Source organism: Haplochromis burtoni, unplaced genomic scaffold (genome assembly GCF_018398535.1).
Source record: "Haplochromis burtoni strain Fernald_Lab_line unplaced genomic scaffold, NCSU_Asbu1 Contig_108, whole genome shotgun sequence".
In the NCBI taxonomy this organism is placed as follows: domain Eukaryota; kingdom Metazoa; phylum Chordata; class Actinopteri; order Cichliformes; family Cichlidae; genus Haplochromis; species Haplochromis burtoni.
This window is the reverse complement of record NW_024582469.1, coordinates 1,147,127-1,168,987: the sequence shown is the minus strand read 5'-3', so window position 1 is coordinate 1,168,987 and position 21,861 is coordinate 1,147,127. Positions and strand designations below refer to the sequence as shown.

At 37.7% G+C, this 21,861-nt stretch overlaps 2 protein-coding genes across 2 annotated transcripts in view; both read right to left on the bottom strand.

Annotated features, from left to right (window-relative positions):
- On the bottom strand, positions 1–8,470 carry slc35g1 (solute carrier family 35 member G1). Its single transcript, XM_005928145.2, has 5 exons — positions 8,004–8,470; positions 6,437–6,617; positions 4,938–5,072; positions 4,581–4,777; positions 1–3,189 (listed from the first exon to the last, which is right to left on the bottom strand). Exons 1-5 carry the CDS (start codon positions 8,320–8,322, stop codon positions 2,777–2,779), a joined length of 1,245 nt encoding a protein of 414 aa, XP_005928207.1. The 5' UTR covers positions 8,323–8,470; the 3' UTR covers positions 1–2,776.
- Positions 8,471–9,147: 677 nt separating this feature from the next.
- lgi1b (leucine-rich, glioma inactivated 1b) overlaps positions 9,148–21,861 on the bottom strand; it is a 15,833-nt gene continuing 3,119 nt past the window's right edge. Inside the window, exons 3-10 of the mRNA XM_005928146.3 lie at positions 21,673–21,744; positions 21,079–21,150; positions 15,763–15,834; positions 14,775–14,944; positions 14,510–14,674; positions 13,142–13,362; positions 11,885–12,131; positions 9,148–10,894 (exon numbers count right to left, since the gene is read on the bottom strand). Coding sequence (XP_005928208.1) covers positions 10,545–10,894; positions 11,885–12,131; positions 13,142–13,362; positions 14,510–14,674; positions 14,775–14,944; positions 15,763–15,834; positions 21,079–21,150; positions 21,673–21,744 — 1,369 coding nt within the window. The 3' untranslated portion in view covers positions 9,148–10,544. The remainder of the gene's footprint in view (positions 10,895–11,884; positions 12,132–13,141; positions 13,363–14,509; positions 14,675–14,774; positions 14,945–15,762; positions 15,835–21,078; positions 21,151–21,672; positions 21,745–21,861) is intronic.

The window sequence follows — 21,861 nt, the reverse complement described above, 5'->3', positions numbered from 1 at the left end:
TAAGACTTATAAATTTAAATAAGATTTATTTTCAAGTTATAATATACTAAAAAGTTATTCATCACTGTGTGGAAATACATACATCTGAGCTTCTGTAAAACATTGCAGAAATAATAACAATAATAATAATAATAATAATAATAATAATAGTATAAAAACAGCTTCAGTAGGTTTTTAAGGCTTGTAGGTCCTGAGACTGTTCACCTTACCAGCTGATGAAAAACAACACATTGTGCTCACACTACCAGCATTCATGCCATTTAAACTAATAATAATAATAATAATAATAATAATAATAAATTCAATGTAAAACCAAAACACACTTAAGAAAATTAACTTGTGGACATTTGATGTGACCGTCACATGCATGAACAACTGACAAATGTCACAGTGCCTTTATTTTCTACTAGTTCCTTAAAAAAAAAAAAAACCCCGAGTGAGACAGCTAATATGTTTTTTTGAATCAGTAATTAATTTTGGCAATAAAACTGAGTTCTTCTTCTTTACATAATATCTCAGAGCACGGCTGGGATTTACTTCAACCACAGCAAATTCTGTAGATAAAATGCATTTTTATATTGCACACAAAGTTTGTTGCTTTAGTCTTCTACAGCTCACCGTGTCATGTCCTACAGGACCAACATGAGCCAGCTGGACTTCTTATACAACACAAGGAAATAGTTGTCGCATTGCATAGAAGCAACAGTGTGCACACTAACATTTACTGCATAAGTGGAATAATTATAGCAGGAATGGGTGTTGACTGTGCAAGTTGTGCTGCAGACACAGTTCTCCACAAGTTGAAAAAAAAAAAAAAAATCCAGAAAGAGGAGAGTGTGAAAAACAGCAAAGACAGCACCGCAGGATATAGCGTAGCAGTCTAGCACCACTAATTGCTTTCCCTTTCCAGCTGTATTGGACCCAATTAAATTGTGTCAAATACGGGACTGCAGTTGCGAAAATGACCTCACTAGTCGTGCCACTGGGAAACTTGTTGTTAAATGTTAGAAATACCAAAATAATTTCTACCAGATACAAAACATAGAGACAGCTGTGCTGGAAAGCCAGATTTCTAGACATAAATCATACATCAGAGGCAGCAAAAACACTCTTTAAGCGTGAAAGAAAAAAAACAAACTACTGCTTTTAGCAGAGAAGCTTTTATATTTGTGATTTAAAATATTTAAAGTCTCTATAACTTTTGCTGGAATTTTATAAATCAACTAAAAATCCCAAAACTGCTTTACTGGCTGAACGCCTCTGGACTGAAGATACAATGTATCCACTTATAATCACAGGGCGAGTGCAAACGTCCAGAATCTTAGATGCTAGTATTGAGTTGCTAAGGCTATCATTAAAAAAAACAAAGAAACGAAAAAGAAAAAACCCTACTAGGCCAAAACCAGAACATGTGCCTTTATATAGAAGACTGAGTCTAACTTTGCAGATATTCACCTGAGTAATGAGGGGTTGAGCACGGTTATATTAACAAAACTGCACTTCATTGTGCCGTTTTACCTCTCATTATTTAGCTTTACCTCCTTGAAATAAATGAGCAAGATTTCATTGTAAGACACTTGAAGCGATCTTTGTGCGCAGTTGTTTACCAGCTGATTTGCTGAATTATTGTGACAGCTTACTCACACTTGCTCTGCCCTCTGGCAGAGACAAAGCGCAAATGACATCCCACTTCGAGCATCACAGAAAATATATTTTTGAACTGATTATGCACTAATTGCCTGCTAAAATGGCACAAGGTGATGACAGGATCTGACTCTCGTGTTGATAAAGAAATCAGTGCAGCCTATCGCAGGGGTCGGGCTTAGTGTTTTAGCTACAAAATTCTCACCCTAATTCTTATTCATTTTCATGTGTATTTGCACAGTTATCTGAGAGTATCTTAGGACATGCTACTGGTTACTGAGCCGCTCTATTAAGGAAAGCTTTCCTACATAAGGCACTTTAAATATTGCACAGTGCACAGCTAGAGGTTGGGCTGCAAAGTTGAAGACAGGGAACCTGGAGAAAAATGCACAGGGAGGACATACAAGTGGTCCACTGACTAGCACTAGGAGTGCTAAGCAACATCACACCCTGCTGAGAAATCCCTGAGAAAATAGTACAGCATGACAGTGTTGGAATTTATTGTATTGTTTGTAGTGACTAACTGCATTAAAGTGCTTTTCTTGAGTTTGTGGTTCTTTTGTTGTCATTGTCGATGGCAGAGCGATCATAGTCGTAGTCTTAGCATGAACAGATTCAAACATTTTTCTTTTTTTTGAGTAAAATCATAATAAAAATCTAAATTTGCACACTTTTTAGTACAATATGGTTATGCCATCCTCTCTTTGGCTATTTTATTCAGGTTAAAGTAAAAGGCGAGTGGGATGTCCTTCATTGTATTTATACTGTGTACATATACACACAAGTTCCAGGGATCAGCGTACAGTTTTGAGGAGAAGTCTTTTTTCTCGTTTCTTTAAAAAAACCTAAACCTGTTGATTAATTTAAAAAAAGATACAAGCATTAAATTGCACAGGTTGACTCTTAGAATCAATGTGTATAGATGCACTGACTTCATTTCTGAATACATCACAAGCCAAAACAGCCCCATATTAGATTGGGTCTGATCTATTTCTACTTCTAACTCTATAAAGAGCTTAAACTTCCACTCAGGTTTGCATATAAATAACAAGTAAAATAAGAAGTAAATTAAGACCATATGATGGTAAAGAGAAAAAAAAATCAATACTTAAACTGACGATACATCTGCTCATCAGTTCTTACGGGAACTATTATACCACTTCCTTATTGCTACTCCACTGGTGCTCACCACTATGCACAGTGCTCCGCCGAGGCTCCACCATGTTGGTGCGCGGCTAAAGAAAATGAACTGGTAGATGAACGCCAGCACCACATCCACAGTTTTCATTAGGGCTACGGGTCCGGCCTTCTCAACCTGCAGAGCCTTTATGAGGAAGGTCTGGCCTGCGATACCCAGGATGGCGATCAACATCAGCAACCAGCGGTCGCGGCCACAGAATGGGATTTTCCATTCACCCAGGACGGATACGGTGATGATGCACTCGATTAACCCGATGACAGCATAGTACCACACGGAGACGTAGTAGTGGACACTCTTGCCCAGCTTGCGAAGAATAACAAATGTACACGCAGCTCCAATTGCTCCTATACATAAATTAACCATTGAGAGAGACACAGAATGAGTCAATCAATCTGCAGGATAATAAGAATGAACAAATCCATAAGAACCACTTTAGACTTGAAGGACAGCTAAAGGGTATGTTCGGCTCTATTGCTTCAGAGCTACAAAGCTATCATTAAACTGATAGAATTACTTGAATTAATGAGGTTAAATGTTGTCCTAAACCCGTATGTTTCAGGTTCATCGTGTGACATTTTGGATCACATTATTACTTATTGTTATGTAGTATTAACATCTATGCATTTCTAATCATTCCTGCTGATTCAAAGATTTAAATTTCGAAATGAATGAGTCCATAAAAAGTTTGCCAAACTGTTAGTCAGTGAGAATCCCATATGGGTATCATGCTTTGAAACCTAATGGACCTCTTTTACAGAAACTAATAAGCTGCTACAAAAGAAAGGAGACAGCTTTGAGCCCAGCCACAATTGACTGGAAACAATCTATCACCCATGTTTAGCATTCAGTCGAGCAGCAACGTGCTGGCTCTTAAAAAACATACATATAAAGCCAACATGGAAGTGCCAAAAACTACAGTTCCTTGAGTGGCCACTTGAGGCGGACTCTAATAAATGTCCATCCACACAGACCCCAGTGTAACTTCACTGGTATGAAAACAAACAATTTTCATCAACATGGCCAATTTTTCCCTTCACTTTCATGTTTAAATCACTTCAGGGTTTCTTTTCATGCATTATGCCACTAGAGCATAGGTGTCAAACTCTGGCCCGCGGGCCAAATTTGGCCCGCAGCCTAATTACATTTGGCCCGCGAAGCCATACCAAATTACTATTAGAGCTGGCCTACTGGTATTATACAGCTAATATATATATATATATCGTTTAGTGTTAGGCTTTGCTTGTTCCATATTCAGTTTTTCAGCAAAACTTGTTCGAGTCCATAACAAAAGATTCATTCTTATATCTGGAGGAAGATTTTTCAATAAATATTAATGTTAGCCCGCGACCTTGTTCTAGTTTTGAATTTTGGCCCACTGTGTATTTGAGTTTGACACCCCTGCACTAGAGAGTGGCATAGGAGGCTCTTGCGTAATTTAGTTCGCTCTGCAACTAAGTGTCAGTAAACAGTAGATGGATAATCCTAAGGTCCAGATACATCTCTTAGGTCTTATGTCAAGTCTTTGCCAAAATGTTTCCTGTTTCATTAGGAAGTGACTTTCAGATACTGTTCATCTTATCTACCACATATCCATTTGTCCTCCTTTCATTTTGCACTCCACCCTCTCATCCAAATGTGGTTCAGTTCCCCTGGTTGCCATGGTCAACTTGACCATGAGAGCAAACAAAATCCTCAGCAAAATACTCAGTGTAAATGTTTGGATAAATCATATCACCTCCAAATGCAGCAAAAGTCCCCTTGATGTGGTTCGTGTAGTCACCCTCAATGCCATGAACATTCTCGCCGAAGAGAAATGGCGGTCGGGCAATGAGGATGACTCCGGTGAGAGTAAAAACAGTGAAAACACAGTCCCAGATTGTACATTTCTCCTTCAGGAAGATCCAAGCCAAGAGGGAGGTAAAGACTGGATTACTGGAGGCAGGGTTCAATGAGAGAAAGAGTTAAAAAGGAAAAAAAAAAGCATGGAAAAAGTGTAAATGTAGCTGATGAATTCAAGGAGGATGCAATGCATCTGTAGTGTTAACATAATCTGAAATGATCTGTAATAAATGAGCTTTGAAGCAGCTCTCACCTGAATGTGATAACGGTGGCATCTGCCAGCGGCATCAGCTGAACTGCATAGAAGAGCAGGATCATGGCATTGGAACCAAGGAAACCCCGAAGCATCAAAACTAAACGTTTATCTCTGGGACCAAGAAAACCTGTCCTGGAGGAGCACAGATATGAGGATGATGGATGAAGGGATGGCTGAATGGAAGGATGACTACAATGACTGATAGAGGAAGTAATAAACTGAAATTTCAGAGAGGGACAGATGGAGAAAATGCAAGTACCGTAGGGAGTTAAGGGATGACAAATTAGTGGATGGCTAAGGAAAATGATACATTTAGGTAATGTGGGAATGACAGTGATGGATGCATGAGTGGATGCTGCTCAAAACAGGGAAGAGAGACAGATCTGTAAATGATAAATCAAAGTTAAAAATGTATGTGGAGGATGAACAGAAGGATGGGTGAGAAGGTTCAATGCCTTTTTTAAGTTATATTTCTCAGTATTAAAGGAATCAAGCCAAGCTAGTGGAATAAATTGACAGGGGGAAAAAAAGAATTCAATTTTATTTATACGCCGCCAAATCACAACAACCGTTGCCTCAAGGCACTATATATTGTAAGGTACCCTACAATAATACATACAGAGAAAAACCCAACAATCATATGACTCCCTATGAGCAAGCACTGTTCCTGTTAAAGCTCCCTTTTAACAGGAAGAAACCTATGACAGGACCAGGCAGTCATCTGCCGTGACTGGTTGGGGTGAGAGGAGGAAGACAGGACAAAAGATATGCTGTGGAAGAGAGCCAGAGATTAATAACAAGTATGGGCACAAGCTAGATTTACTCTTTCCCCAATGGGAGGGAGCATTTAATCGTTTCTGTTTGTCTGTCTGTCTGTCTGTCTATTAGTAGTCTAGGGTCCACAGTTTTTAAGATATCAGTTTCAAATTTTCTCTGATGACAGACACCAATAACTGCTTGAGATTAATTCCCTTTGGCCAAAAATCAGGCCAAGGTTAAGGTAACGCCAAATGTGAAAAAAATCTGTTTGATTATATTTGGTTTGCCTGTTGGCATATTAGTCTATGTATGTGTAAAAATTACACCTCAAGTGGTTTGTTTAATATACTTGACTATACTTAAGCTTCGATTATGAAATGGGGAGTTAATTTTAGGTGGCTATATAACTTGATGTGGGAGTATTATTCAAAACCCTTTCCCACACTGAATTTAAATGCACATTTTTCCATCAACAGCAGTGAGGGGAATAAAACAAATCTCTAACAATATTTTGTAAACCTCATGTTTGGACCGTGAAGTCAGTAAATCTGGTTAAAGGCGATAAAATGACAGATAAATTACAGGTGAGGATATGCGCCATCTCTTTGACTGTATCCTATTATAATCTGCTCAAACCAAAAAGATTGTTGGTTTGAAAATGTACAAACAAATACTGGCCTTAATTATGTCATATAGTATACAGCGTGTGTAAATCTTAAACCAGCTATTGTGCTTACTTGTGATAGATGATTACTGGTGCGACAAACAGCATCTGAAAGAAGCATCGTATGGCACTGATCTCTATAGCATGAATTCCCTCTATAGTTTTCACCAAGAGGGTGATGATGGAGAAGAAAACTGTGGACAGGAAAGCATAGAACAAGCCAAGACCTGGGCATCTATTTGGTTTCTCTGGGCCTGTGGAAAAAGAGAAAAGAAGGCATTAGTTTAAGTAAGTCTTAAGACAAAAGAATGTAAGAGAAGGGCCATGAGAGGAAAATCACTTACATTTTTAATTATAAAAATGTATTATGTTGTTCTTAATACAGCACTCCATATTGGATGGCGAAGTGAGGAGCAGAATATGTTATTGAACCCCATGTGGCCTGGGTAATTCAGCTGCAAAGATCACAAACAAAAGATATGCCAAATTGTGGGCTGTGGTGTTTGCAAACCCTGACTGTGAAACAACTGATACGTGTGCAGGGATAGACTTTCAGCCCGAGGTTAAACAAGTATTTTTATTTGTACTCACCAGTCCGTTTGCTTTCCAAACTTTGTACCAAGCCACAGGCGAGGAAGAAGATTGACAATGTTTAGTCACAGTAAAGCAGTACTGTAAGACTTGTTGTCATAGAATCATTTTATGTTAGGAATTTTCTTTGATTTTAACTACATAATAGTTTAATTACATACTTTAAGTCAACCTCTGTAGAAACTTAAGTGTACAGCTGGACCAGATGGGAGTTCAATTTTATACCCTGTGCTGTTCTACCCTAGCAATTATGCATCAAATACAAAAGTAACCAAAAAGTAATAAACTAAAACTGGTATGTAAAGGTCCTGAGGAAATGTCTTACTTCCTTGTCAATTTCTAATATAAACCCACTTCTTCCTTGTACAGGATTATACCAGAGGGAAGACAGGACCAAGCCCTATACAAGTTAAACTAGTTTTAGAAAATTGACATCAGCAGCCATATGTATAAACCACCTCCTGTTTAAAAATAGGCACGTTTTTGGTTAGTTTTTTTTCTTTTGGAAAAGTGCACAGTCATGCATCCGTTTTATAGCACGATGGAAAATGTTAAGCTGGCTTATGAAACAACTGAGCCACCAGCTTCACCAGTCAACTAGGTTCACTACTGGGCAGAATCACTGTAAGGGGAACATTTTTCTTAATCATATTTTAAGTATAATTTGGTGTACAACTTTATTTAACATTACCGTTTTATTCTGAAATAAATAACATACAATGGAAATGGGCTGTTTTAACGGATGTTTTATTATCAAATACCCCCCGCCCCCCCAAAAAAAAGATGTTATAAGTTTATATAAAAATTGCGCGTAATCCAATTTGACTGTATTACAGTTTGTAGGCCAATAGCATACACGTGATATCGCCGCTATCACCGATACGTGACGTTGAACCATTGTATAACGTGGTGCTACGCAGGAAGTCACTGTTTGTGTATTAGTACATTATTTATTCACACGACGAAGTTTATCTGCAGGAGAAAGTCGTAAAAACGGGGGATGCTGACTACTTTATGCTAACTGTAAGTGCGTGCGCGTGCGCTTCTACCTTCTGGAGATGGGGACTTGTTTCTGACGCAAAACGCCGGTGGGCACGACGTTTTCTCCTCGCCGCTGCTTTCCAGTGAATTTCCTCTCGCGCCCTCCAGTTGCTCATCATCATCATCATCTTCTTCTTCATCATACTCGCATGAAGCTCGGCCCTTGCTCCGCAGATGAATCCTCTCTGGTGCCCGGTCGTTTGTGCCGGGCTCTTGTCGGTCGTAGGCGCTGTTTTTGTCATGGCTGTCATCTTTGTAAAACGCCACCGTAACGTGGTCCTCTACGGATAAAGCCCGCTCGTGCGTGCAGTGGTTACAGTCTGCCATGCTAAGATGCGACGGCTGAGCGGTAGCATGCCTCAGTGAGAGTACCGTGCGACTTCCCCGGTGTCCTGAGTGACTGAGAAGACGAGGTTAATGAGTAATCTTATCTCAGGGGGCAGGTTGCTAACGACTGTGCGGTGTTCAGTTTAGCCACAGGGGGGCAGAAGTGGACTCAAACCAAGTCTCCTACCTAGGCAACTAAAATGTTCCTAAAAGTCCATGCCCATTTCATACACTTACATTTTTGATTAAAGAAGTTCTGCATACTGGTGAACTAACCATTACAGAAATATAGATTTGGTCATTTCCGATACTGTTATTGTAATGGCAGCTGTGGCATAAACCGTGCAATGGTTGGCGATCTCTCTCTCCACACAAGCAAAAGTTTATAAGTTCTATTTGTTTGTATGTCTGTATTTATTTTATTACTTGCATCCTCGAACAGAAAAATGAGTTTTAGTGTTTGTCATTCATTTCTGAATGTGAGCCTAGTTTACAATAATAATGAGATTTCAGGATTTTATTTATTTAGCTTGAATTAATTTTGACAGTATATATATATATTTTTTTATCAAGAAACACACATTTTACTCAGTAATAGATTGGTATCCTTGTGAAAACAGTAATGTTAAATCCTTTATTCCCACCACCATGTGGTGCCCCAATACAGTTTTCACCTCAGGACTGGATGCCACTGTGGTTAAAAAAAAAAAAAAAGGAACACTTTTTTATTATCAGGTGAAGAGAATCAGCTGAATACAAATCAAATCATAAAGACTAAATTCATTCAGTTTGTAAGTATAATTGAACAAAAAACAATACGAGAAGTTGCTTGCTGATTTAGTATTTTATTACCACTGTACATAAAATAAAATGCGAAAAGAAGGCAAAGGGACATGTAATATCCTCTATCCTTACTCAACTAGATAAAAGTGACACAAGTAAGTCTACAGCAGAAGTATCACGTTACACCAAATCTTATCACTATATCTACACCAAAAAAAGAAGCATCGAGTGTGGTCCCCTCTACATACAAAAGTAACATAATTTACACAATATTGTAAAAACGTAAACATTATTTTTTTGGCAAATTGTTCTCAGTGAAGTTTTTAATTGTCATCAAACTTCTTTTGTGTCAGAATAAGAGGCGCACGTGAAAGCATAGGTAGTATGTGCGGCACAGTGGTTGGCTTTTCGTTGCAGAGTAAAGACAACAATGGCTTTGTCAACGGGGGAGAAAAGGGGTAAGGTTGCAGTGAAAGAGAAAGGGCTGGGTGACACAGTGGGATGCTTCTAGCGAGGCATTCATCAGAAATCGACGCCATGAGTGTGTTGCGCACACAGTCTTGTTCAACTGAGAGCAGAGAGGAAGCAGTTCTTTTTTTTTTTAAACTCAGTTTCTCACAGTGTTTAGCAGATTTGTCGTTCCATTTATTGAAGTGAAATAATTACAAGCTGCCAACTAGCTGCCATGGAAAAGACACGGTTCTCAGCAAGTAGTCCAATTTTTACCTGCATTTGGTTGAAAGTAGTATTATTATGAAGCTCAGGTCTCAAATACTGACAAAATGCTTTATTGCTAAGTACAGCACTACATCTATAATCACAGATTTAAAGGTGAAAAGGGGGTTTTGTACATTTGTCAGATTGTCTGTTTTCTGTAAGGTATCTGTCAAGCCTGTCAGTTGAATGGCTCATGTGACAGGATGAATGAGACTAACCTACACAAGCAAATAAATCAAGTACTTAAACACAACACACCTATTAGTATTGTAGGTTAATGTCCCATAGTCTATAATGTATTTTCCATTATAGACCCCGTTTCCAAAAACAAAAACAACAACAACAAAACATGAATGGTAATCAGCACTATCAAAATCCTATAGGAGAAACAAAACTGTATGTAGATTAATAGCAAACTCATGTGTGAATGTCTTCTGCCTTTGGAGTTGAATAATAGACAAAGAAGATCACTGACTTCACAACTTTAAATGGAAAATAAGGCATTTCCAAATATTAAGGGATTGAGATATAAATACAGGACTTGCAGACCACTGCAGCTGATCACAAAATATTTATAAGTTTAGCTACAAACTAATCTACAGGGCCTCATTATTTTTTGACAAATCTCTCTTTTTGTTTGAGCAAAGGTGGAAATTGTTGATTGATTAAAATGGGACTGACGAGAGCGACAATCTCGGGGAAAAGGCATTTAGACGATGGGCCTAATTGCTCAGATCGATCATGAGGTGCTCGTATATCTGAGTTTTTCCCTTGAAGCTGGATGCCAGTAGGAACACCCGGTCGTCAATGGAAACCAGAGAAAATCCCCGAGGCGCCTGGATATTCAGCTCCTGAGATGGGACAAACTGGCCCCTCTTGGTGTCCCATTGGTAGACCTGCGTCAGTGAGTAATCGCTGCCCAAGATGGCATACTGCCAGTTGCCGGTGGAGACGGGCTGGAACACCATAGAGCCACGGGAAGGAAATGTCTGGACCTCTTTGAACATGGCACCGTCCCAGCGCATCACCTTGGAGTCCCCGATGAATCTTGTCAAGCATATAAACAGATCACCTTTGAAAAGGACAAAGATTTCAAGAGGCCGTTTAGTTTAGACATTCAGCCACTAAATGCGGATCTGACACAGGGAAGCTCACAAAAAAAACAGATTATGTAATCCCAAATATAATTCATTGTTTGCTACAAATATTTATTCAGCTGTGGGAGACATTTCGAGCTACATTATTCATGCACATTCACTCATTTTATATTCACACATTGTGTGCTGTGATCTTGAGTCGTGTCTTCCCTGTCTGCTCACATAGCAGAGTTGGGCTGATCTCAGCCTTATGCACTGTTTTGGGAGAAAGAAGAAGTGGATGCAGATGTTACTCTGGGAATGGTGCTATTTGTTTTTGATGACAGATAAAGCTTTCTCTCAGTTTTTCTTTCAGCCCTAACTAGGCTAGCTGTTATGGCAAACCCATAATATTCTCATAATATTATGTATACACCCCAGATTGCCTGTTCAGAGAAGGCTGAGAGTGTCTCCTGGTAGGCAGAGCGCCTGGTGTACCACATTTCTCTCTGCTGGGAGGTCTAAGGTGAGGGAGAAACCATAAAGTTGGAATTACAAATTAATTCCCTGTCATTTGTCTTTGGAGACCTGTGTCCAGTACGCATACGGAAGCTGTTGTAAACCTCGAAAGAAAACTGCTTTCCTTGAACTAACTTTTCCCTGACATCAGCTAATAGCCACTAATAGGTAACCTGTTAATATGAGAGGGAAACCCCCACCCCACACTATCATAATGTTTTACAGTCTGATTTGTGTGCAGGTTTTATGGCAGTGACATTGCCTCTTATCGCCTTCAAAATAAATGCCGACGATATGCAGCGGGAAAATAAAGAGTAATAAATCAAGTCTAAGAAAGTAAGTCATAAATGTTTTTATTAACCACACTTAAAAAAAAAGTTGAGTCCAATATTAAGCATGTGGTGCACTAAACTTAATGGATGCAACTAGAAGTTTGCACAGTGTCCTTTTGCTTGCATGGTTCTCACCTTGAACTCGGAAGTGTTTGATGGAGAAGACGTCCTCCATGTCCGGTATGTCAGTCCTGCGGTCAAACTTTTTCTGGCTCCTGTTCCACTGGTACACGACAGGCCTCTGGGAGCTACTTGACAAAATCAGGTGGGGTTTGTTGGAGATCTCTAGATATTCTACATCTGTATCCCTGTACCAAGGGTGGAGTGACTGGTGGGAATAAAATCCATTGCCGTTCCATTTGTACACCGTTGTGGAGCCCGCCTACAGGAAGAACATGTACAAAACATCAGCTCAAGCCAACTACATTCAAAACCTGAACAAGCATTTTAATTAAGTACTCAATAGTGATTTACAGTTGAAAACAATTATAGCTCAACATGAAAAAAAATTAGGCAACAAACTTCAAATTTTGCATGAAGCCAAACACCAGAGTGTGGTGGTGTGTCTGTGCTTGTGTGCCTGAGTTGTCCCCAAGCATATGTGAGAGCATATGTGAACATTTGGCAATACAAGCTAATCAGCAGGAGCAGACACAGACCGACATGCTGCAGAGAAGGACGCCCGGGGAAGGACTGGCTGACGTGGTGGGAAGAGTAGATTAGAGGATATTTATTCATACAGGGGCTGGATGCAGTAATAAGGACATGTCTACAGTATTGTTGTTGTTTTTAAGTCAAGTCAAAATTGATATCTGGTTGCACATTTTAACAACCCCAGCTGACCAAAGTACTGTACAAGTTATATAGAATATACAGTATATACAATGATGGCTAAATCAACAATAACTATGCACTAAAAATCAAATAAAAGAAGTAAATAACACTGTGTTTGCACACTAAAAGCCAGGATACTCTGCTCAACTAGATTTGAAAGCAAGCGAGAACAAATATATTTTAAAAGGTGTTTTAAAATGATTGAGGGACGTGGCAGTTCTTAAGTAAAAAGGTAAGTTGTTCCAAAGATTAGGAGCCACCACTGAAAAGGCCCTAACGCCTCTGCTTTGAAGCCTGACTCTAGGAAAGTTCAAGAGCCGCTGGTTCAAAGCCCTCTGTGCTCCAGTAGGACTGTAGGGTTTCAAAAGTTCTGTTAAGTAAGGGAGTGCTAACCCACTGAGACTTTAAAAATCAAGTAATGCAATTTTAAATTGAACCCTGAAATAGATTCATTTAAAAAATAAACTGTCACTAGCGAAATGCAAATTTATGCCACCTGCCATGAAATACTTTGTTGATTTTGAGTGACAGTGAAAGAAAACAGAAAAGAGGCCCAACCTTAGAGCTGTCAGCGATGACAAAGAAAGACTCTCCGTCGATCATGAAGGTCTCGATGTCGTTGGGTTTGCGAATTTTTAGGATGTCAATGTCCTGGATCTTGATGAACTTGCTGGCGGAGGTATCATGCTTGTAAATGTGTGAGCCCCCAAACAACTGGGCCACAATGACAAAGAGGTGGTTCTCAATTAGCATGGGCTTGCAGACGACAGTTGAGGTGCCTAAAGAGTAAAAGAGAGAACAAAATACACATTCAGTACATGCACAGAACCCAAGCAACTGTTTGTACAATTAGGCTCACTAACCTTTTTTTCATCCAATAAAGAGTGTCTAACTACAAATACTACATGAAACCTGTAGTTCCTTTTTTCAAGTACATCTATCTAAACCTTATCAAAACCATTTAATGACGTAATGTGGTAACTCTGAGGTTAAAGTAAATCTCTGTGACTGATAAAAATATTATGTGCATCACTGTTGGTAAAGATCTGACTGTTAGTTCTTCAGGGTTCTTATATATAGTTTGCCCAAGGATCTCAAAATGGTCTTAAAGTCTTCAGAAGAGCCTTCGTCGGCTAAATGTGAGGTGTTTAGAGTTGATTAATGGAAAAAGAAGATAAAAGGAAACCATAGACATATAAATTTGTATTTCAGATTTTCACCTATTCACCTTTCTAGACAACTTTCCTTTCTTTTACCTTGAGCAGTTATTATAATAAAACAATGTGGGAAGACTAGGGAGGAAAGGTCTTTTTGGTGGAACTTCTAACATTTGACAGGCATCTGGATCTTATAATATTGAATTAAAAGGGGCAAGTCATTGGTTAAATTTGTCTGTTTGCGACCGGGATTCCTTAAAAATATATAAGCAGATGTACATGAAAGTGGAATTTAACCACATTTTGAAGAGATTACAATTAGAATTGGATCCAGGAATTTTTGGAAGTGTTCTTTACCATGATGAGATGCCTTCACCAATAAATTGGAAGTGATCATCTCGATGTTCTCAAGAAAATAGCACAAAGTAGTGCTAGGATCTGATATCTTTCTACATCCAGGCACTCCATTTATGCCTGGATGCAGAGGAAATTTTCTGCATTAGCGGGTATGCTGTGTCAAACATCTCTTATTATACTGCTGGCTTAAACGGGTAATTATTTTGAATGGGAACTAGTAATTACATCAATCAGATATATACTCAACTGCAGTCACCTGAAAAAATGTATTGTGAAGTTCTACAGGGAAGCCAACTCTGACTGAGACCAATATAATCCATACAGGGTTTCTTATACATTTACATACTACACATTGAGGTCATTCCAGGTGAGAATATTTACACATTCTCGTATTGACTTGTGAAAAACTCACTTTCAATGGTGTCATATGTTCTGAAGGTCATCTCCACGTGATCCCATTCTAAGAAGCTGCATGTCCCAGCAAAAGGCTGGGCAAACACCACATACTGTTCATTACCAAGAGTGAAGGCATCCACCGAAATGGACTCAAACTTCAGTGACTGATAGGTGGCAAACTCTGAAAGGTGGGACATAACAATTAAATAGACATGAGAGAAAGACGCTGAAGCAGTCGCTTTAGCTTCTGTGATACAAGGAGATGTGCAAGAGGAAGGTACCTGCTGCGATGCAGTCAAAAGAGTGAGGCAGCAGGTCGTTGATCTTCTTCCCCTGGTGAATGGGTGGGCCACTGCAGTAGATTTGGTCTAGAGTAGCATTGGTGTGGTGCATCCACTCCACCAACCACTTGAGCTTGCAGTCACAGATCAAATTGTTGCCTCGCAGATCCCTACATGAATGGATCACAAGTAAAATACAGTTCAATTTTCTTTTTGCAGTTTCCTCAAGGTGCTTTACATTGTAAGGTTAAGACCCTCCAATAACACAAACAAAACCCCAACAACCAGATGGGATCAATCAGCAATCAGTGAGAAGGAAAACTCCACAGAACCAGAACCTGCCATGACAATCAAGTAAAACACTAACGTTACAACATGAAATCGTTAATATTTATTCTTTATTTCTTGCTTTCTTTATTCTTTTTAAAACTTACAGGCCTCTTATTTCCAAGAACTGTTCAGTTTGCTAAACCACAGCACGTGTCCCATCTCCTGGGTAGTCTCTGCTTATCACACACTCTCAGTTTGAATAGCTATTAAGCTTGAATGTGGAGTCTAGTGAATCTAGAGACACAGGAATTAATCTAGCTGATTGTGTCAGTGTGACCTAAGCCAGTATCTAGTTCTTTTGTTGTGTAATTGACTTGCTGACCATTTACCCTGACATTGTAGCATCTTAACCCAGCCTTTCCTTTCTCTAGATTTCTCAACCGCAGTATGTAATAGCTTCCTCTATAATGATTTACTTTCTCAGACTATTCTCTCATTTTCCTTCTTGCACAGTTATTGTTTCTTTCTTTGAAAAGAAGGAGAATACTAATATAGATTTAGTAACTACTTATGTTTTTCAAACTGTGTGAAAAGGACTAAACATACAGCATATAAATAGTAATCAAACACAAATACAATGAACCCTTGATGACCATATTAGTAATAACTAAAGTGTATATTTGCATTGTGAGGATGGATTAAGGAAAAACAGACTCACACTTTGGTCAAAGCATCCATGCCCTTAAAAACATCTTTGGGCAGTGTCTCAAGGTTGTTGTAAGCCAGACTCCTAATCAGCAAAAAGGAAAAAAATAATAAACAAAGTGATTACATTAGATGTAGAGTGCAACTCTTCCGACATATCCATTTCCCTTAATGTATTTTTCATTGGTTGGTGGAACAGAATGAGAAACAGAATAAAACCAAGGACATTACAAACAAATAAACATGTCACAAAACCTGACTACTTCTAGATTCCTCTCATGACATGTAACAGGTGCTTGAAATGGAAGGCAGTAAAAAACACATAAACGAATTAAGATGCAATATGTTTACTTTACTATACTATTTGTCCCAGATGTGGGATTTTTCTTTTGATACAGCAGTTTGTTTGTTTTTTAAATGTAAAAATTTAAATTAAAAAAGAGCAATCACACCGATCTGTCCTTCACATACCTGAATTGTGCGTTACTGTTCTGTGTATTTTGTTCTGTTAACACTGGTCACACTTGTGTTCAATTTATTTCAAATCTTCTAAAAATATACAGGAGTTCATTTAGCAAAGAAAAGAAAAAAAGTACTATACAAAATAAAACAAAATACATTTCAATATTGCTTCACCTGTTCTGATTCACTTACATATTAAAAAGGAATGGGAAGAAGTGCACACTTATCTAATCCCGCCTCCTCGCCATAAGTTATCAGTTAATATTTATTTAGCTTCCTTACTGATACAAACTGCAGTAATAACAATGAAAATATTTCTAATATAACGTATATGACACATACAGTACAAATTATCAGAGCATTATGTTTTTGTAGCTCTATAAGCCTCCACACAACAAAGCCAATACTTCCAGTTTTGAAAAGTTAATTATACAAATATAAAATCATATCTTTATAACTATCTTTGAACTGCTTTATGTTTGGCCAACTCCACACTCAAATTGTTCCACAGTTTCACTCCATGCATAGAAAAACAAAAACTTGTTGTTTTTTTGTTCCTGGTATTACACAAACTCACAGCTTTCAAGAAGAAATCCATTAAATTATAGCTTCCTTGTCTCAAAAAACAAAAAGAAAAAACATGTGTTGAATGTCACCTGGTAGTTCTGAACTGCTTTTTTTTTTTTTTTTGAAGAATAAAAAGAGAATCTAATGTACTTTTATAGTCATTGCCCCAGACCTCTGCACAACAGCTTATAGAATATGGAGTGATACAGTCTAATACCTCCTTTGTCTTGTTCAGTATTGCAATGTTTCTTAATACTTTGGAATGAATATATCTTATCTGTGCTCTCTAATTAAGTATCTCATCTATTATTACCCCAAGAAATCTATTATATTGACTCTTTCAAAATGAACACCATTTATTTGAGTTTTTACATTTATACTTAATCTGCTCTTTCCAAAGAACAGTTTTATTAGGTAGTTTTATTCAAATGTAACAGTAATTTGTTTTTAATCATGCCCAAGCTTTAATTTAATTATTTCATTAGTTACCTCATCAAATAAATGCAGCAGATCCTCACCAGTGCAGAAAATGTTTATATCATCAGGAACAGTACCATTTTAACACTCTGGACACTTCACACATGTCATTGATAAATTAAAGAATCTAGGGCCCAAAACTGACCCCTGGGGTACACCACAGGCAATGTCCATGCATACAGAGCAACAACCATTTAATTTCACAAACTGCTTCCTGTCTCTTAAATAACTCCCAACCCAATTTAAAACTACCCCCCGACACTATAATGATACAGTTTTCTTACTAATATATGCCGATCTACTGTGTCAAATGCTTAAATCTATGAATTATCCAGCCACATATTGCTTTTTGTCTATAGAATTTGTGATGTATTCTATTGAATCTAATAGTGCTAGTGATGTTGATCTGCTTGATCTGAGCCCTCAGGCTCTCGGTGAGCAGTTTATGTTTATCTATATGTTTTTCCAGTCGATTGTTATACAGTTTTTCAAGATTTTCTAAGAATTGACATAGTAAAGAAACAGGCCTGTAGTTTTTGAAATGGTGTTTGTTGTCAGATTTGTATAAAAGTTTATCTTTTGCTATTTTCATTCTGTCTGAAAATATACCAGTTTGAAATGATAAATTCCAAATTAAATCTTAAAATAGCCTTAAGAGCTTTCTTAACTACTGACTTATGAATATCATTAAAATCCAAGGATTTCTTATTTTTACATGTTTTAACCATTTCCAAAACAACAGCTACATGGACCATTGAATAATGATTTCTGTCTATCAAGGTATCCAGTTTTTCCTCTGTTATCCCAGGTTCAGTGATGGTGTAGACCTACGTTATACAACGCTGGTCAGTATTTCTCATATTCTTTTAATATTATTTTTATATACTCATGTTTTCTATTATATTGCATTATTGGACAGTTTGTATTATACAGTAATGTAAATAATCTAAGGAATTCATCATACTTACTTGGCATCTTGTTTTTGATATATTTCACCTGTTTCTGTTTCATGAAATCGTTTTTAGAAGCATTTATTGAGTTCTCTGTTCTGAATCGTGTGTACTTTTTTTCTGTCCATATTTTTAATCTTGTAATTCTTATCACAGACTGTAAAAACAGGAAGATGGTCACTGATGTCATTAATCAGAAGTGCACTTACTGTCTTATTTTCAGTGTCATTTGTAAAAATGTTGTCTATGAGAGTGGCTCAATGTGATGTGATTCTAGTAGATCTGGTTACTTTAGGGACCAGGTTCATGCAGTACATTGTGTTAATAAAGTATATATGTGAATTCATAACCCTTCAGTTCAAAGTCCATTCCTTTATCCATGTTAATACAAGTTTCAGATATGGTAATGACACTGAATTGATGTAAAAACTGGTTTAGATAATCCTTGTTATTAATAAAATTTGTATATAGACTTCTGCAGCTAAACTAGATAATTGACCATCTCACCCCAGCCCCCTGGTTGTACTGTTGATTTGTATAGTAGCAGCAGTTGTTATTGATAGAAGAGAAGAAGTCGCCTGGGTCTATTTCATATTCCAAGTTCTGTGTTAATTAAATGTTTTGACTTCAAGTTGATCATGTTCTGCACGTATGTATCTGACTGATGCAGTTGTTTTTTTTCCCCCAGATGTAGCCGAGTTGTTCCTTTCAGAGTATGTCATAAGTGAGTGTGTGGTTGTTTGTTACCTTGTATATAGTCTAGCTTCTCCGGTGCTGTCAAATGCAGGGTATTTTTTTGGCCAACAGTACAAAAAAACCTCCAACAAAAACAAACCCTGGAGCTAGAGACTGAACTTCAAAACACAGAGAGAGATGTGAATGAAATGAAATGTTGGCGTAATCCATGAACACTGCATTATTTATATGAAAGTTGGTTCTCCAAGGAAGAGAGACCTTTTAACTTTACAGTTTATGCAAGAATGCACTAAGCAAACACATGAGGTTAGAGCAGAGTGGAAAGGATTCCAATATAACTCCTTGCAGATGCCCTTTAATAATGTATTTACTGTGTGTGATGCTCTTAAAGTGTCCTCTGATACTGCATGTGGTATCAGCGTTTGTTTACTTTTTTCTAGAAGGGAACCGAAAAAGGGCATCTTCACTGACATGCTATGGCACTTTCTGAGTCATGTTAGCAATATAAAAAAATCTTAGCTGACAGTTTTAGCGCTTCATATTTTATTGCATACATTGTTATTGGAAAATGATTTAATTCTAGAGCAGTGATCCCCTACTGGAGCTTGGATCTGACCTTCCCTTTGCAGTGAATTATCTTGCCTACAGGAAAACTCCATTTGTAAAGTTATAACTTTGACAAAAGCAATTAAACTCGTTACCTAGATAATTATTCTTATATAGACAAGGTTTTATTATGTTGCTTTGATCAGAATATCTGTTGGTCTACAGTACCACACCATGGATTTGTTAACTCTGGCCTGATTCAGGTATTACTGTTTTTGAAGAGGGCGGGTGGACAATGTATCCTCTGTTTGATTGGTTTAAGTTTATTCATGTGTCTGAGCTTCCCAATTGTTATTCCCTGTTGTATTTTTCTATTCATTTTTCTGATGTCTTGTCTTTAGTTTTACTTCCCCTCTTGTCTCACTGTTATTGATTGTCTTTCTTTTTCTTCCCCCAGCTGTTTGCACTCCCCTGATTACCTTCACGTGTATAAATAGTCCTGCCTTTCCACTCAGTCTTTGTTGCAGTATCTGTTTACCTTTCTTGCATGTTTGCTGCCTGTTTTGTGGAAGTTTGGTAAAACTTGATTCTTAATTCTTCATCCATAGCACATTGAAGTGGATTCACTTTCAGTGTAAATCTTTTTAAAAACCATTTGCTTGTGATTTCTTGTAGATCAAACTATTTTCTATACTTTGCTGATGTTGGGATAAATGTTTTAATCTCTCCTATTTGACTTTTATTCCTCTTCATAACAATATATAGTTTAAAAGATGGTGGTGATCATAAGGATGATGAAGGGATGACAAGGAAGACCAATATGCTAAAATCTTGTTTGCCCTGTGCTGCATGATGTTAAAGGGAAAACATGTTGGAGAGTCACAGAGTGATAGGTCACCCGGTTTAAGGTTACAGCACAGTTATATTTAACTTGACCGATAAGTCACTCGCGCTCTCACCTACCTTTAGTTCTGGCAGGCTTTGAGGTGACATTGTCACCGTGTTTAGAAAAAACACTGTTAAGAATGTGTTAGCATCTTTCGTATAGTTTTGTTCTACAGGACAGAATAGTGGTTTGATAAATTGTCTAGGCAGATTTTGAGCAGTTGTATCCAATATTCACACTAATAGCTTCTTTTTTTGGTTTTAGAAAAATCAAACTTTGACAAAATCAAGTCTATTTTACTGTCTAAAATATATGAACAGCTTATCTGCAATGAAACATCCAGACCTGCCCTTCTGCAACCTGATCCAGCTGATATCTTCAGTCACCTTGAGAAATGATTACTGGCAGCAGCGCTTTTGCCTACCTTTTCATTCCAGACAGTGACAAAGTGAAACGGGGACAGAAAAGGCAAACTGATGGAGGGTATGTCAGGATACCTCGAAAAATAATGTTCAGTTACTTTTTACCTCAGATTACTCGAAAAGTGAAACAGACGTGTGAAAGGGACAATGCAGATGTTAATGTGAAGAAAGGAAAAAGCCACAAGTTCTAAGAAAATAGAAAGGAACAAACGAGAGATGGGACTATTCCCTGGACAGGGATTAAGGAGAAGATAAGTAAAGACTGGAGGAAGAAAGAGGATAACAAGAACTGAGTTAAAGTTTTTTCAAACCAAAATACTTACAGATGTACTAGAGCTTTCAGGCCCCGGAAAGCATACGGGGATATTTCAGCAATTTTGTTGTTTTCAATAAATCTGTGAATGAGAAGCAGAATGAATGAGAGTAAGTCATGAAATCCTACACACAATGAATACTGACATCTATTGTGGTCCTGTAAGAAGATGAGATGTTTACTGCAATCAGGCTATGGAGAGTTTCACATGATCGCTAAGGCTAGTAAAACACTGGGAAAACATGTCAAAGTAAATTATACTGTAAACACATTCAAAATGCAAACAAGTGTTTTCAGCCATTTAAGACAATTTGACTTAAGCTGTGGTTGTAGTTGGATGGAGCACCCAAACAGGGAACATTAGTGTAAACATGCTTATGGGGAAAGCCTCATCGTTCAGATAGATTTATATGCCATCATGTAACCAAGCATGCACTACAGTAAGGTTTTGAGTGCAATATTTCCGCACAGGTTCACATAGTGCTGTTATTAATCAGCATGTGCCTCATATTTGTTTAATACAAAAAATATGCAATTATGATACAGTGTTTCATACAACAGCACGCAAATGTTTTCTGCACATGAATTAAAAACAGTTACTTACAGGTATTCAAGATGTGGTAAACCTTGAAATGCATCCTCATCAATCAGGTCAAATGAGTTTGCTGTGAACAATCTGTGAAGGAAAAACAAACCAAAAAAGACTTAGATAGATAGATAGATAGATAGATAGATAGATAGATAGATAGATAGATAGATAGATAGATAGATAGATAGATAGATAGATAGATAG

Bases quoted from the DNA above. Each gene is read 5' to 3' on its own strand.
- slc35g1 (XM_005928145.2), bottom strand. From the start codon at position 8,322: ATGGCAGACTGTAACCACTGCACGCACGAGCGGGCTTTATCCGTAGAG. The intron at 6,618-8,003 runs GTAGAAGCGCAC...CTTTTTCCACAG, and splicing joins CAAGTCCCCATCTCCAGAAG to GCCCAGAGAAACCAAATAGA. The intron at 3,190-4,580 runs GTGATATGATTT...ATTTATGTATAG, and splicing joins GACTTTTGCTGCATTTGGAG to GAGCAATTGGAGCTGCGTGT.